The sequence below is a fragment of the Sinocyclocheilus rhinocerous genome, unplaced genomic scaffold (assembly GCF_001515625.1).
Source record: "Sinocyclocheilus rhinocerous isolate Xijiao unplaced genomic scaffold, SAMN03320098_v1.1 scaffold3460, whole genome shotgun sequence".
Classification (NCBI taxonomy): Eukaryota; Metazoa; Chordata; class Actinopteri; order Cypriniformes; family Cyprinidae; genus Sinocyclocheilus; species Sinocyclocheilus rhinocerous.
The window spans coordinates 158,029-175,379 of NW_015643581.1; the positions used below are offsets into that span (position 1 = coordinate 158,029).

Genomic DNA, 17,351 nt, shown 5'->3' on the forward strand with positions numbered 1-17,351 from the left:
GTGTTAATTTCAACATTTTTATTATTATTATTACTACTACTACTACTAGTAGTATGGTTCAGTACTGTTTTTTTAATAAAGCATTATTTTAGTTTTTGTTCAGTATCCATTTTAAAAACTATCGGTTAATTAATCGGTATCGGCCAGTGTGGTCCAACCTAGCTATCGGTATCGGCAAAATCCACTATCGGTCGACCTCTAATTAAAACCTAGCGAGCCTTCTACCTAGACAGCATTACTGGCCATTATAGCTTTTCGGCCTATATAGACTGCATTTTTGGACATCAAACCATAGAGAGCTTTCAATATATACAGCATTTAGCCAATTTGACATCAGGTCTGGGCATCAAAATCTACTGATATTTCTACCTAGACAGCATTACTGGCCATTATAGCTTTTCGGCCTATATAGACTGCATTTTTGGACATCAAACCATAGAGAGCTTTCAATATATACAGCATTTAGCCAATTTGACATCAGGTCTGGGCATCAAAATCTACTGATATTTCTACCTAGACAGCATTACTGGCCATTATAGGCTGTCTGTCTATATAGACTGCACTTTTAGGCATCAAACCCTAGAGAGTTTCCAGTATTTGGCTACAACATTTAGCTTATCAAAGCCTATTTGACACCATTTATGGACATCAAAACCTACTGACCCTTCTGCATAAATCCAATTTTTGGACATCAATTTTCAGCCTACATAGACTGCAGTTGTGGGCATCAAACCCTAGAGAACTTCTGATATATGTAGCAATTCGGCTATCAAAGCCTATTTGACAGCATTTTTGTTGAACAAAAACCAACTAAGCTTCCTACATACACAACATTACTGGGTATTATAGCTTTTTAAGTCTATATAAACTGCAGTTTTGGGCACACTGACACGAAAACCTACAGAGCTGCCTTCATAGACAGCCATTTTAGGTCATTATTGGCTCCCAAAGAAGCTGTCTATGTAGGGAGTCTATTTGGTTTTGAGCCACGGCCAGTGTGCAAGTAACATTACACATCAAGTACACTGTTTTTATATTAGGTTGTCAAAAGAAGTTGGTCATAGTGAATAACACGGATTACAGTAAGATGCTGTTCATATAATGAATAATTAATTTCAATGTCCTTATCAAATATTAAGTTGCTAAAACCCCTCCTGTAAGAAGTCAAGTCATGATCATGATCATGTCAGATCCACCTGTCCTCCAGAGAAAGCTCTACTGTTAGCACGGATCCGCTAACGGGACAGCTGATGTCTGTCATTGGCAGAGCAAGAGCATAACACCGGAGCAGAAATAAAAATACACGCGTTTAACCAACCTTTAAAGCACGCGAGACCTGCGCCATCTGACCTGCTCACCGCGTTCTCTTGGCAACACACACACAAGCCCCTGACGGTGTTATTATTTACTCTAAAGCCCAGCACACTCGGAAGTGAGGGCGCGTCCAGTAACAGCGCTGGCGCACAAACCGTGATCTGTACGTCATATACCACACCAGACTGACGCACAGATGGTTTACAGATCAGCTCTCTTCTAGCGGGACGCAGAGCCGACGTAACGTAGCGTAACGTCGGCAGACGTGGAGGGAGGGGGGAAAGCTAGAAAGCTAGACTGAAACCATTAGTCAGTTATTTTGGGAATATCCAGAAGCTGATCTAGTATTTATTTATTTACCTTTGAATAAACAACTTAAAACATTAAAATGTAGTTGGGAACAATATCTCTAAAAGTAAAAACTTTGACAAATGAAAACTGAAATTTGTATTTTTTCCCCTTCTTTCTGTATTCCCCTGACACAGTTGGTTAACTTATATGTACTTTAATAATAGTAATAATAGTAATAGTAGTAGTAGTAGTAGTAATAATACTAATAATATAAATTATATACACGTTTTATTCATTATTTTGCATAAATTATTTTATTGAAAAGCTCCTAAATGTAGGTACACTTTGTGTGTGTGTGTGTGTGTGTGTGTGTGTGAGAGAGAAAGAGATTTGATTATCATATATTGTTATTGTTTTGTCTAATTCAGTTATTTCCGTTTTTATTGAAATATCCTATTTTATTTATTTTACTTTATATATGTACATTTACATGTATTCATTTAGCAGACGTATGTACATCTATATATGTAATCTAGTATTAATGAGACATATTTTATAAAAAGTTTTATTGTGTGAATTGTGTAAAGTATGATAAAGAAGTGCAAGAAAATGGGGCATTCCCCATACTTCTACACCAAATTATATTTTTATGAACAAAACAAACGACTTCAGTGCATTTTTAAATGTATCATTCTGACCAGGGTCGGGGACTTTAACTGACCAGAAGTCATTAAATATTATAACTATAAGGTGCTTCGACGATTTAAAAACTTTAGAGCAAACATTTGATCAATTCAATTGTAATTCGTCAATGTTTAACCAGAAAAAAACTAAATAATAATAATATTTCTGCCATTTTTTAGCGTCAAAGCTCAGAACTACATGTCCCAGAATGCAAAGCACAGTGTGATGTCATTCACTGGCGTCCTCTGCGACAGCGCTGCAATCACAAGGTATTGTATGTTTTATCATTTGAAGGTCTTTTGTTGTTAAATACGTATTTAAAATATTGTAAACTGGAATGAAGTAACGTTATATATTTAGTAGTAATGACATATTTTAGGGGTTAGACAGCTAATGTCATCTGGCGTTTTGTTCATGTAACGTTACAGTTTGACACATCGTTGATGGTTCTGTATTTAAATCATTTGCCCAAATCAAACATGTCAAATATAATTAATATCCAACTATATACATAAGATACGCGCTCACCTGAAATCCACCGACGATTCGCCGTTGGCCAGTAATTTGAGGAAAGCTAGGATGCAGTATTGTGATCATGAGTCAAACGTCCTGATCAGTTCAGTTAAACCAGCAGAACTACACCGGGCTTTGTTTGATTGTCTGTCATGCCTGACTGTAGAGACCAAATTTGGACATTTTGGTCTGCGTTTAAAAACTAGCGAACTGCCTACTTAGACATAGACAGCACTGTGAGGTACATATAATGCCGGAAAATGCTGTTTACGTTGGTAACTCGCTAGATTTTGATTATTAAAATATATTATTATTTATACAAATATGGTTTAGTAAAGCAAACTGGTGAAGTGGTGCTCTATCTGAGGATCATAGTGCAGCTCCCAAAATACGAATTAAAATCTTCACCAGTCTTTGTCTTTTGAATCATTTAAAATAGGCTAGTCAACATTTGAAGTGGATCAAAACCTTTCATCAAATTTGTCCTAAAACCAAAATGCGTTCTTGTCTTAGGACACAACCTTGATTAACTTTTTTGATCCACTTCAAATGTTGACTACTGTATACAATTTTTTAGTATGATTGCTTTATCTTTTATATATTTTAATAAATACAGGTCAGAATTAAAAAAATATATATTTTTTCATTTTGACAAATATATTTGTTATGCTGAATGACGATTATTTCACCTATATTTTGACATTTTGACAAGTTATTTGAAACCTTAAAGTAGACCCTTTACTTGTTGCATTTAATACGCCTATATGTATATAAAAATGTAATCTGATGCAGACTCCAAAATGGGATGTCCCATCTTTGACCCATGTATATTTTGTGTTCGCAGCTGCCTCAATGGTGATGAAGTCTTCGGTAGAGGAGGAGGAGGGAGGTTGGGGTCTTGGGATCCCAGAGAAGATGAGAAACAACGCCAACTGGGTGGACGTCACCAAGGAATTCAAAGGAGCCTGTAAAGGTGTGTGTCTGTGTGTGTCTGTCTGTCTGTGTCTGTGTTAGTGCTGGGCAGTATACCGGTTCATACCTAATACCGGTTTTTATTTTTGTTATGATATGAATTTTGAAAATACCGGTATATGTCACTTAAAGAACGTTCGGAACGCGATACTGTTTGAAAGGGGTCCCTTTTCACTGTTGCACTGTGGTGAGGGAACAGCTGTATGTGTTACTAAGCGTGAAAGTTCCGAAACTGAAGCTGTAGAACACTCTGCAGCAGATGCCACGGTCATCAGAGAGCACATGATCTCAGAATAGCCATTTTCCACATGCCATGTTTATGTGACATTTACATTAATATTCAAACCAGATTTTTCCAAAACAAGCAAAAAAGTCCATGTATTGTATAACTCGCAGGTATTTATAGAGGTGTAAAGTGATTTCTAAACAGGATGCAAGCTTTGTATCACATCACAGCCAGTGCTTCTGATCAATGATTATGATATTGCGTCTTGCATTTTCATTGCTCTGGAGAAATGTTCTCTAAAAGTGCAGTGAGGCATGGCTGCAGGAATATCTTATCCTGATGTTGTCAGTTTAGCCATTTATGGTCACTAAGAGATCTAAAATGAGCTTCCTTTCCCATGCGAGCTTGACCGCATCATGAATCGACTCCAGCACCGAACACATTTATCTTATTGTGAACATGTTTTTTGGACCGTTGTTGTCATCGGTGATGTTTTATCAAGGCCACTGTCCTGTAGAGTCTTGTAGAGAGTAATGCACAGAAATGGAATTTGCTGAATAAATGTTTCTTTTTGCAGAACTCAAACTTGGCGAGCTGCTACATGACAAATTGTAAGCGCATTTTACTTATTTGAGTTACACATTCAGCGTTTGGTGTGTGTGAATTCAGCAGACGTAATGCTCGTGTTCCTGTAGGTTCGGTCTGTTCGAGGCGATGTCAGCCATTGAGATGATGGATCCGAAGATGGATGCTGGGATGATTGGAAACCAAGTCAACCGCAAAGTCCTCAGCTTTGAACAGGCCGTTAAGGTAAGAGCTGGTTACCTTATAATATTTTGTCTAATAAAGTGAGGTAATAGTAATAATTAACCTGAATATAGCAAGTTTAAGTATGAATATAAACTGTACTGAAAGTGTCTTTTTGTCTCTCTTTGTCTGCATCCATTTCATTTTTTCTGTCCTGATGCTTATTTATTGGGATGCTTTCTGAAGGATGAGGCCATACGAGTGAAGGATCTGAGTATTCCTGAGCTCATCGGGATCATGGACACATGTTTCTGCTGTCTGGTCAGAATGATATTGCCAACACTCTATTGGGTCTCATGAAAGTAAAAAAAAAAAATTATAATAAAAGTGCCTGTAATGGTAATAAATAATAGTAATAACAATATGCAATAAGTATTCAATAATTATAAGCAATCATACGGTGCTGTGTAATATTTTGGGGGAATTTGTGGTAGGTTCAGGGTTCGTAAGAGTGCTTGAATTTTAATGTAGTGTTTTCAAGGTTTGAAAAATGCTTGGATTTTGGATAAAGTGCTTGAAAATGCAGGTGAATTGGTTTCAGAATAATTCGCTTTCTTACTGAATAGTTCATCATTAATTTTTATTTTTTTTTTAACATAAAATAAGCCTTACAGCTCCGCTCGAGTTTACATCTGGAAGACGTATTTTTTAGAGTGTTTGCTCATCTGCAATACGTCTAAAGGACGTTTCCTATTAGATGTCATATAGATGTTTATTAGACGTCTGTTTACGATTTAGAATGTAAGTAAAACTGACATCTTACAGACGTCTGTCAGATGTTTGTAAACAGCAGATGCTTTCCAGATCAAGCGATCTTTAACAGACGTCTTGCAGACGTACCTGTGTAATTTATACTTTTGTGTGTGGGTGTGTTTTAAATTAAGATAATAATAGCTACTTTTGACTAATCCCTTTTCTTCAAAATAGTTTAAAGGCTGAAATGTGAGGTTTATCACTATATAAAACTGTATTTATTTGTGGAAAAACCTGTTTTTGAACTGCAAATCATGTTTTTTACTGTCATTTTATGGTACCAGTCAAATATGTTACCATAGGCATTGCCCTATCCCATTCATACAGTATTCATTTTATTTGTGCAGGGCTTAAAAAGCCTTATATACTGTATGTTGGATATTTATATTAGGCAATGTTATATGCAATCCAGACAGGTGGTTTTTAATAGCACAATAACATCTGACTGATCAAGTATGTGTGCAAACATGTAATTTACCTAGGGTTGCAAAAAGGTGGAAAATTTCCAGTAAATTTCGGAAACGTTCCAGGATTTTTGGGGAATATTCCAGGGATTTTTATAATTTTTTAAATATTTAAATATTTATTTTAAAAATTAATAATAAAAGCAAATTAATATTCCGGTAAGTTTCTGGAAACTTTGCACCCCTTTGCAACCCTAAATTTACCAGTTTAAAGTGCTGGAAAATCTTGAAAATGCACCTTGAAAGTGCTTGAAAAGTGCTTGAATTTTACTTTTACTGTAGGTTTTTTCAATTTTTTAGTTTTTTTTTTTAGAAATGAATACTTTTAATCCAGAAGGGTGCATTAAATTTATTATAAGTGACAGTAAAGACATTTATAATAATAACATATTAGAAATGCTGTTCTTTTGAACTTTCTAGTCATCCTTTTGTGGGGGGAAAAATCCACAAAAATATGAAGCAGCACGACTGTTTTCAACATTGATTATAATCAGAAATGTTTCTTGAGCAGCAAATCAGCATATTAGAATGAGTTCTGAAGAATCATGTGACACTGAAGACTGGAGTAATGATGCTGAAAATTCAGCTTTGATCACACGAATAAATTATAGTTTAAAATATATTCAAATAGAAAACATTTATTTTAAATTGTAAAAAATATATATATTTTTTTATTTAATAAATACAGCATTGGTGAGTGTAAGAGACTAAAAAATCTTCACCGACACCCATTTAAAAAATCTTACAGACACCAAAGGTTTTCTTAGTAAAGTAGTATATTAACAAAGCAGTGTCTGGTTGAGTGTTATGAATATCAGTGTGTATGCTGTATTGAATATTGTCTCACTGTTGTCTCAGATCACATGGCTGGAGGGGCATTCTCTGGCTCAGACTGTGTTTACGTGTCTCTATGTTCATAATCCGGATCTGATTCAAGACCCTGCTCTCAAAGCCTTCGCTCTGGCATATTAGAATGCTGAAGAATCATGTGACACTGAAGACTGGAGTAATGATGCTGAAAATTCAGCTTTGATCACACGAATAAATTATAGTTTAAAATATATTCAAATAGAAAACATTTATTTTAAATTGTAAAAAATATATATATTTTTTTATTTAATAAATACAGCATTGGTGAGTGTAAGAGACTAAAAAATCTTCACCGACACCCATTTAAAAAATCTTACAGACACCAAAGGTTTTCTTAGTAAAGTAGTATATTAACAAAGCAGTGTCTGGTTGAGTGTTATGAATATCAGTGTGTATGCTGTATTGAATATTGTCTCACTGTTGTCTCAGATCACATGGCTGGAGGGGCATTCTCTGGCTCAGACTGTGTTTACGTGTCTCTATGTTCATAATCCGGATCTGATTCAAGACCCTGCTCTCAAAGCCTTCGCTCTGGGCGTCCTCAAGATCTGCGACATCGCCCGCGAGAAAGTCAACAAAGCTGCTGTGTTTGAGGAGGCAAGACACATTTTTTATGAAGTTTTATGAAGTTATGACAGTGTCTGGTGTGATTACCGATGACATAATGCATATTTAAATGAACGAAGACCCAGAAAAAAAATCCATTTAATCTTATAGACTCAGTTTAATGCATTTCCTTCAGTGTTAAATTTAGCTGTTTGTTTATTCAGTGAATATGGATTTATGTTTTCCAATCCCAGGAAGATTTTCAGGCCATGACGTATGGTTTTAAAATGGCAAACAACGTAACAGATCTGAGAGTGACAGGTGAGTGTAAAGACTATGATTTAAAGATTGTGATTTATATTTTGCTTAAAATTAAGGCTAAAAGTTTTGCATTTACTTTTATATTTATTGTTTGTTATCATGAGTTAAGTGTCTTTTCTCACTAGTTCTCAATACTGTAATGAAAACAATCATTATTCAACAAGGATGCATTAAATTGATCAAAAGTAAAGACATTTATAATGTCACAAAAGATTTCCATTTCAAATAAATGCTTTTATTGTGAACGTTTTATTAGTTGAAATTAGTATAAATGTTTATTGAGCAGCAAATCAGCATATTAGAATGATTTCTGAAGGATCATGTGACACTGAAGACTGGAGTAATGGATGCTGAAAATTCAACTTTTAATAAATTACATTTAAAAAATAAACTTTTGAATGTTACTTTTGAAAAAGTGAAACATCTCGACTAATTACTGAAAATTTAAAAGAGGAATTAAAGAGAATATTGAGGGAAAATATTCTTAATTGTCATGGAAATAATTTATTGATGCAAAAAAAAAAACATTGGCTACATTTTCCTGCAATATGTAAATTAGCGACGTTATGACTCAAACATGTTTTTATATGTTCATTCAGTTTCTTTTCATTTCACCATTTCAAATGGAAATTTCTGTAGGAATGCTAAAAGATGTTGAGGATGAACTTCAGAGGAAAGTGAAGGTATCTCTAGACTTTTCACGAGTCTTCCCATATTTTCAGCTTTTTCTCTTCTGAAGTATCTCTTCCGTTTTCTTACAGAGTACACGCAGTCGACAGGGTGAACAACGAGATCCTGAGGTTGAACTGGATGTAAGCTTAACATATAAACATTTCCCCCAAATACTCGACCCTCCGATACAGAGATAGATGGATGGTTTGGCTGAAGTTGATGTATATTGTCAGCTAGACAGTAGCACCGTACAGAGAATTCTGTGATTTTCTTTCTCTTTTGTCCTCCTCAGCATCAGCAGTGCTTGGCTCTGTTCAGTCGTGTTAAATTCACTCGCCTGCTGCTCAGTGCTCTCATCTCCTTCACTAAAAAAGAGGTATGACATTATTAAATTCACTCAAGCATATTGCTTCAGAAAATGATTCATCAGTTCATTTCCTGGTCTTTGATTGGTTGGTTCGACATTTCAGACGAGTGCTGTCAGTGAAGCACAGAAGCTGATGACTCAGGCTGCTGACTTACTGCCAGCGATTGGCTCCACCGTACAGTACGGCATACAGTCACAGAATGACACAACCAAAGGAGGTACAGTAACAGTCTGAAACATTGTTAATCAATATAACACTCGCAATAAACTTGATACTTTTAAACTTGCTGTCAGCTAGAATTTATTACAAGATTTTTTTCTTTACATTTAAAAATGCAATTAAAATTTTAATATTATTTTTTAATTTAACTTAATATTTCAAATTCTATTTTTTATTTAATAGCTTTCATTTTATGCTTAATTACATTAAAAATTAAATTTAACATTTTTGAATTTAATATTTCTTATTTTAATGTATTGTACTTTGCACTTTTTTACGGCCTCTGATTAAGCATTATAATAAAGATTTTTTGAGGAGGTTTTTCCCTGCATTTGACCGTGTGCGGATTGTTTTTTATTTTTGGATCTACGCACCGGACTAACTTTGTGACTTGATATTGGACATCTGGCGCTGCTCCTCTTCTGTGACTTTATTTTAATGAATTAAATTATTTGATTTAATTTTTAATATAATTAATTGTTTGTTTTAATTTAACCTCATATTTTTTTTATTGTATTTCTTATTATTTTTAATATTCTTCATTTTATTTGTAATAAAATGTACTTACTTTAGGGCCAGTTTTACTAAACGGCAAATTAGCGCAAGAGCGCAATTCCAAAACAGCGCCGATGGGCGTGGACATTTCAATGTATTGTACTTTGCACTTTTTTACGGCCTCTGATTAAGCATTATAATAAAGATTTTTTGAGGAGGTTTTTCCCTGCATTTGACCGTGTGCGGATTGTTTTTTATTTTTGGATCTACGCACCGGACTAACTTTGTGACTTGATATTGGACATCTGGCGCTGCTCCTCTTCTGTGACTTTATTTTAATGAATTAAATTATTTGATTTAATTTTTAATATAATTAATTGTTTGTTTTAATTTAACCTCATATTTTTTTTATTGTATTTCTAATTATTTTTAATATTCTTCATTTTATTTTTAATTCAATTTACTTACTTTAGGACCAGTTTTACTAAACGGCAAATTAGCGCAAGAGCGCAATTCCAAAACAGCGCCGATGGGAGAGGAAATTTCTGCGGGTGATTTACTAACAATGCACAAATTAAAGAACACAGACGCAACATCTCATTTACATATCGACCAACGCAATATACCAAGCGCAGCGCAAATTAGCGTAGTCGCAAATAAAGAATAAAGAAATAAAGAAGCCACGGTAAGTTGAAAATTAAGGTTTGCTAGAAGTTTTGATAGACCTGGTATTCCAAGTCATCTTTTATTTCCTGAAGCAAGTTAAAAATAACATGGCTTGGCAAACGATATGTTCGGATAATGTGTTCTTCTGGCATTCCCAAAAAATTAATACTTGTGGAAAAAATCCTCTCCTTCTACCACGCGCTCTCTGTTCTCTGCGGTGCCTCCTATAGCAACAATAATTGCAGCCATTTCAAGCGCAAAATAGTTTAAGACATTCTTTTTGGGGGCGTTAAATAATGGCGCAAATGCCAGTAATTTGACGAGCGCAAACGTTGCGTGATTCATTTGAATACTCTCCTCTCATAACTTTTGCGTCTGAAAGGGAAACTCCTACAAAAACATATTCAATAAGGTCAGGCGCAAAAATTACTGTGGCCACGCCTCTTCAGCGATAATTTCGTCACTGCGCGTTTTTAGTAATTCCTGACAGTACTATTTTAACGCCAAAAAACGGTTTGCGCTGGCGCAAGCTGTTAGTAAAACTGTCCCTTAATGTTTAATTTAAATTTGTATTTATTTTGTCAGAGAAATTGCTTCTTGGACTTCCACAAATCTTAACGCCATGGTTTTTGCAGATCACCCAATCATGATGGGTTTCGAGCCACTGGTTAACCAGCGCCTGCTCCTGCCCACTTTCCCACGATATGCCAAGATCATCAAGAGAGAAGAGATGGTCAACTACTTCAGCAAACTCATTGAGCGCATTAAAACGGTCTGTGAGGTCATCAACATAACCAACCTGCACAGCATCTTGGTAAATACCTCTCAGTATAAATACATGCTTTCTAGGGTTGTTATAAAGATAGATGTAACTAATGCTGCTGAATGTGTTTCAGGATTTCTTCTGTGAATTCAGTGAACAGTCTCCGTGTGTGCTGTCCAGGTCTCTGCTGCAGGTGAGACCGTCTTCATATGACATTATAAATCTCTTCTGTGGTCAGGAAATTTATTTTTAATGCTTTATTATCAACGAATAACACACTCAACACAACTGTATCACTTATATTATGTTACACATTGATCAGGAAATGTAGGACATGATGGTTGGTCTTGGCATGTAGATAGTCTTAATGCTCACCTGACTGCTGTCTGTTTGTGTGATGCAGACCACGTTTCTGATTGACAATAAGAAGGTGTTTGGGACTCATCTGATGCAGGATATTATTAAAGATGCACTACGGTATTTTGTCAGTCCACCTGTCCTTTCCCCAAAGTGAGTGATTATTTGTATACATTGTATTATTTGCTTATTAATTAAGAGTTTTTTATAATAAATGACAAATCTTATTAAAGAAGTTGTGTAATTGTATTTTTATTTTATTTTATAATGTTTCCTAAAGTGTACTTAAAATATTAGTAGTATTTTTATGTTTAAAAAACTATTATTTAGAAATAAAAGAACATTTTCTAACCGAATTTTAGCATTCTGATTTAAAAACTCCACGTAAAGGGCCGTGTTTTCGTTAAGACTTCAATGGAAATGGCCACTGCTATGATTGGGTAACATCGTTGCATATTAAATAAACATTTACGCGTATCACAGCTGCTGAGATTAAGTAATGTTAGTTTTAGTCCAGTGGACCTGTTTTATTTTTTCTTCTGCCTGTCCTTATCGACTTACTAAATTCTCAACTCATGACGCCTTTAAGATCACATAATATTCCCGTCTTGTTTTAACACTGTTTTATTTGTTCACAGATGCAGTTTGAACAATAACCACCAGGCTAAAGACTACATTGACTCGTTTGTCACACACTGCACACGGGTTTGTGATTCATTTTGTTGAAAATGTTATTATGACAGGTGAAATAGTTTTTTTGATGTGATGAAATTTTTTGATGTGTCACAGCCGTTCTGCAGCCTGATCCAGATCCACGGACACAACCGAGCACGCCAGAGAGACAAACTGGGTCACATACTGGAGGAGTTCGCCACCCTTCAGGATGAGGTGCGACGTAGATGGTTTTTATTTGGTTAAAACCAACGTGTGAAGTCAACAAAATGGCCCTGTTTACTTTCTTGACAAGTTTCTCTGGTCTAATTCCTCTCAATTCATCAGTGTTTGTTATTACAAAGACCTTAAAGGGATAGTTCGCCAAAAAATGAAAATTCTGTCTTCTAAAACGGATAGTTCCGGTCCTTGATTCTGATTGGTTGAGCCGCGTTCGAAGCAATTAGATCATATCAGAATTGTGGCTCATTCTTGAAGCAAAGTTTTGCCTGAATGATGATTAGGTTCACTGTTTTGGATCGCTGCATTTAAACTGAGAAAGCACTACAGAATGGCGCGTTTGGTGTATGATAGAGGAAACAGTAATAGCACGTGTAGTGGCAGCAGAGGCAGGATATCGGCAAAAATCCAATATCGTGCATCCCTAGTTGGAACCACAACTGATTCTGAGGAACTACATTGTTTGGTGGAAGAATACTGTTTTTATTAATATCATTACACTTTATTTGCTCTGTAAATGACCATGTTGAGTGAATGATTCAATGACTCCCTTAAAAGATACGAAGATCGCTGCACCTACTGCTGTAACAATGTGACCTGTCAATTAACAAATCAGTAAACGAATATTTAATCTTCAAAATATTCAAGTCTGCGAGATGAATCAAAAGTCCCACAAACAATAAATGCTACAACGTAGGTATGCCAGCCACACTGACACAAGCTTACTGTTAGGGGCTGTTCACACAGAACGCGTTTTTCCATTCCAATATGTTACTTTTCCGTTGTTTTTCTTTGTAAACACGTGTTTGACTGTCATGCGCACGCCTTTTGCATCGTCTCCCAGTGTTTTTAAGACGCCATGTCAAGTTAAAAATTTTAACTTTTACACACAGCTACGGTAATCAATGTCAGTTCTTGAACTTTGGACCAATCAGAAGACACCGGAGGCGGGGCAAGCATTGCAAGCTTTTGTTTACAGTAGTAAGTTGGCATGGTAACGGTTTTATTTGACTTTTTTTTACTTTGCGTTTTTTGACGCAAGGACGTGTTCTGTGTGAACTGCCCCTTAGCTATTATAGTTTGTATTAGAAAAGTGTGTTTTTTTTCCCCACTGTGTACATCATAAGAAGTGATCGCTTTAGAATACACTGGATTAAACTCCTTTAATATCTGGGCATGTAAACGTTCAGTCTGTTGTCATGATGTGAGCAGTAAGGCATCATTGAGCGTGTAGGTTGTTGTTTAGGCTGAGAAGGTGGACGCTGCTCTTCACGGTCTGCTGATGAAGCTGGAGCCTCAGAGGCAGCATTTAGCCTGTCTGGGCACCTGGATCCTCTATCACAACCTGCGCATCATGATCCAGTACCTGCTCAGCGGCTTTGAGCTGGAGCTCTACAGCATGCACGAGTATTATTACATCTACTGGTATGACACGCATGGTTTTACTGCTAGAAACAGTACACAAAATAACACATACTAAGAATGCTCAGTATATTTGCAATACACACAGTTTCAATATTGGTGCATCTCTGAAAGAGACCCTAAATTTAGTCCAAAGTGCACATTAATGTGGGAATTAGCATTACACATATAAATAAGTTAGCAAATTACAACAGAGGTCATTTGCATATGGTCTTAAAGGGACAGTAGCAAAACAGCCTGTTTAATTCTGAGAGTCAGAGGAAGGTTGATAAGTCTTTCTCTCCGTGCATGTACAGGTATCTGTCGGAGTTTCTGTATGCATGGCTCATGTCCACGTTGAGTCGAGCGGACAGCTCTCAGATGGCAGAGGAGAGAATCCTGGAGGAGCAGCTGAAAGCACGAAGCAGCAAGAAGAGCAAGAAGAAGAAGAAAGGTTTTCACAGCCCGGCAATCATTCAGTAGTTTCAGTTTTCTCTGTAGGATTGTGATGTTTCAGTCTGACTCATTGTGTTTTCATTGTCTCGCCAGCTCGTCCTCTGAATAAAGAGATCACCATGAGCCAAGCTTACCAGAACATGTGTGCCGGCATGTACAAGGTAACACCTCACATACAAATCTGTCAACATGGCATTTGCAACTTTTGTAATGTGACATGTTTCCGAGTGACAGAGAATATTAAGCTGTAAATAACAGAAATAAATCATAATCATCAGGATTTGACTGGTGGGTCAGTGATAAGAGTGTTCATAACAAAGAAGGACCCTGGTACTGACTCTTCTGTCTTTCTTTCTGCAGACTATGATAGCATTGGATATGGACAGAAAGGTGCGCAAACCTCAGTTTGAGCTGGACAGTGAGCAGGTTCGCTATGAGCATCGATTCGCACCTTTTAACAGCGTCGTCACACCGCCGCCAGTGCACTACATCCAGTTTAAGGTACTACTGCTTCGAGATGATGTTTACTGCAATTATTCTATCCCGAGATTACAGTGAACAGAGTGTGTTTGTATGTGTGGATGCAGGAAATGTCAGATCTGAAGAAGTACAATCCTCCTCCTCGCTCAGCGGATCTCTATATGGCAGCCAGTAAACATTTCCAGCAGGCCAAACTCATACTTGAAAACGTCACCAGCCCTGATGCAGAGGTACGAACTCTCCTTATACTGAAATGTGAAACTTTCCAATCTTATAACAGAAATATAGCCAGTAGGGATGGATATGATTACCCTTGACTAAAGTAAGGCCCTACATTGTTTCTCTTTGCGAAGTGGTTTCATTTGGATATTACCATAAATTTATATTTCAGAACGGTAAACTACTGTTAAAAAGTTTTGGTCTGTAATTTATTTATTTATTTATTTTAAGTCTCTGCATTGTTTTGGTCAAAAATAGAGTAAAAATTGCAATATTATTAGTATTAGTTTTCTATGTGAATATATTGTAAACATTTTTTTTATTTATTTTTTTGCTATAATCAAAGCTGAATTTTCAGCATCATTACTCCAGTCTTCAGTGTCACATGATCTCTCAGAAACCATTCTAATATGCTGATATGATGAGAAACATATCTTATTATTATCAATGTTGAAAACAGTTGTGCTGCTTAATATTTTTGTGGAAACAATTTATGTTTTTTTCAGGATTCTTTGATGAACAGAAAGTTTTAAAAAATTATCTGAAATAGCAATTTTTTGTAACATTCTTAATATCAAAGCTGAATTTTCAGCATCATTACTCCAGTCTTCAGTGTCACATGATCTCTCAGAAATCATTCTAATATGCTGATATGATGAGAAACATATCTTATTATTATCAATGTTGAAAAAAGTTGTGCTGCTTAATATTTTTGTGGAAACAATTGATGTTTTTTTCAGGATTCTTTGATGAACAGAAAGTTTTAAAAAATTATCTGAAATAGCAATTTTTTGTAACATTCTTAATTAAAGTACTAATTTCTTGAAAAATAAAAATTTAGCTGAACCAAAATTTGTATATGGTAGTGTGTGTATATATATATATATATAGAGAGAGAGAGAGAGAGAGCAAATTTTGCCTTAAAATCTAGATATTACGATCTAGATATTAATCTAGATATTACGTAAACCTGTGGTATAGCCTATTTTTAAACAAGATAGTGACTTAAATATTTTTTTTTTTTAAAAATTTTTATTTTTTTTTTGGGATTTGAAGCGCGCAAACAAATAAATCAGATTATTCCTATCAAATGATTGTTAAAGAGCAGGTCATATGGTAATTTAAAGTGTCCTAATATTGTGTCGGAGTCCTCTACAACAGGTTTAAATGCATCTAAGGTCAGAAAACATTGTAATTTTCTCAGAATATACATTTAATATTAGAGTCATTTGCCAATGATTTCTTCGCATTGTTAATTATATATTGTGAAAGGAAGGGACTGAGATGCTGATTGTTGTTGTAGGTGAACCGCATCCTTAAAGTGGCCAAACCCAATATTGTTGTAATGAAGCTGCTTGCTGGAGGACATAAGAAAGAGACCAAGGTACAATATATGTATAGGAATGTTCTGTTTTGAGTACAGCTTGAGCATTGTGGACTGTCTCTGTTACCTGCTCACCAGAGCAGAAATAGACTTATTACAAACTGTCAAAATGATGTCCAGTGGTAACAAACAACTTGTCACAGATGCTGTTTATATAGAGCTTAACTTCAGTTACGTATAAAAAACTAAACATTTTGCATATAGATGTTATGTGATATTGTGAAATTCATTGAATCCCTGCCTTTTTTCTCTGTAGGCCCTTCCTGAATTTGACTTCTCTGCACACAAATACTTCCCAATTGTCAAGATCATTTGAGACCGACCATGTTTCCAGGATGAACTCGTCTCAGTGACATGAACTGTCATCACAGTCGCTGAACAAGTTAACAGCCATAAGTGTAACTGTACAGTTAATATACACACAGATACACTCACAGTGGTTTGATTTGAACAGTTCATAAATCATGTTCTTTTGTTTGGTTAATAATATTGTATTAAATTTAAAAAAGCCCATTCGGTATAATTTGTTTTTCAGTGGCTTAAAATGAACCCTTAGTCCACTCATCAGGTCCAGGTTTGACAGGATGATATCCACAGCCGATATCCTGCTGTGCAAAAATGTTACATTGAATCTCCACACCAGGAATACTGGATCCAGTCCCTTACCTGATCCCATCAGGAGGCATTCATTTTGTGTGGGATCGAGTTTTGTCTGATATCCAGAAGTAAAAGTCTTCTGTCAGTCTGAGGGGTTTACAGAGGTTCCTAAAGATAACTAAAGATATTACAGCAATCACAAATGCTCTAAGAATGTTGTTAGGATAGAAAATATGAATACAGTCTTCTCCAAAAAAGAGCGCAAGTGGAAGAGTGCAAATTTAGAGGTGTTTCAAGGGGCAGGAAAGGATAGTGTTTCTAGCTACAGACGAGACCTAAAAGCTGCAAGATCTGCTTATTTCAGCACACTCGTAGAAAATAAACAATTTCATGTATGTATTTAATACAGAGGCCAGACTGGCAAGGAACAAAGTGTCAGACACTTCCTCGTGGTACAAAAAGAAATCGAAAAGCAATCTGGAATTATTCAACCATCTGCCATAGCATCTCATAATATTTTGTCTCATAGTATCTCAACTTCTGTCATTTAATGCTATAGAACAGCTAACAAAACCTATCTAAGCATCAGAACTACTGTATATATATATATATATATATATAT

At 35.7% G+C, this 17,351-nt stretch overlaps 2 protein-coding genes across 2 annotated transcripts in view; one reads left to right on the forward strand and one right to left on the reverse strand.

Moving 5' to 3' along the window:
* LOC107757430 (cytosolic carboxypeptidase 1-like) overlaps positions 1–1,479 on the reverse strand; it is a 37,712-nt gene extending 36,233 nt beyond the window's left edge. The window contains exon 1 of the mRNA XM_016574902.1: positions 1,319–1,479. The gene's annotated coding sequence lies outside the window, so the exon portion shown is untranslated. The remainder of the gene's footprint in view (positions 1–1,318) is intronic.
* A 1,013-nt stretch (positions 1,480–2,492) lies between these two features.
* Positions 2,493–17,241, forward strand: LOC107757435 (N-alpha-acetyltransferase 35, NatC auxiliary subunit-like). The gene is made up of 23 exons (XM_016574913.1): positions 2,493–2,558; positions 3,647–3,775; positions 4,578–4,611; positions 4,696–4,810; positions 4,994–5,068; positions 7,324–7,491; positions 7,695–7,761; positions 8,401–8,444; positions 8,523–8,573; positions 8,726–8,809; positions 8,904–9,018; positions 10,817–10,995; positions 11,078–11,137; positions 11,348–11,454; positions 11,940–12,006; positions 12,091–12,189; positions 13,439–13,617; positions 13,911–14,047; positions 14,143–14,210; positions 14,410–14,550; positions 14,637–14,759; positions 16,052–16,132; positions 16,389–17,241. The coding sequence occupies exons 2-23, from the start codon at positions 3,655–3,657 to the stop codon at positions 16,446–16,448; spliced, it is 2,175 nt and encodes a 724-aa protein (XP_016430399.1). The 5' UTR covers positions 2,493–2,558; positions 3,647–3,654; the 3' UTR covers positions 16,449–17,241.
* The last annotated feature ends 110 nt before the right edge of the window (positions 17,242–17,351 follow it).

Excerpts from the sequence above, each read along its gene's own strand:
- LOC107757435 (XM_016574913.1), top strand. The coding sequence starts at position 3,655 with ATGGTGATGAAGTCTTCGGTAGAGGAGGAGGAGGGAGGTTGGGGTCTT. Across the intron at positions 8,445-8,522 it reads AACTTCAGAGGAAAGTGAAG|AGTACACGCAGTCGACAGGG; the intron begins GTATCTCTAGAC and ends GTTTTCTTACAG. Across the intron at positions 13,618-13,910 it reads GAGTATTATTACATCTACTG|GTATCTGTCGGAGTTTCTGT; the intron begins GTATGACACGCA and ends GTGCATGTACAG.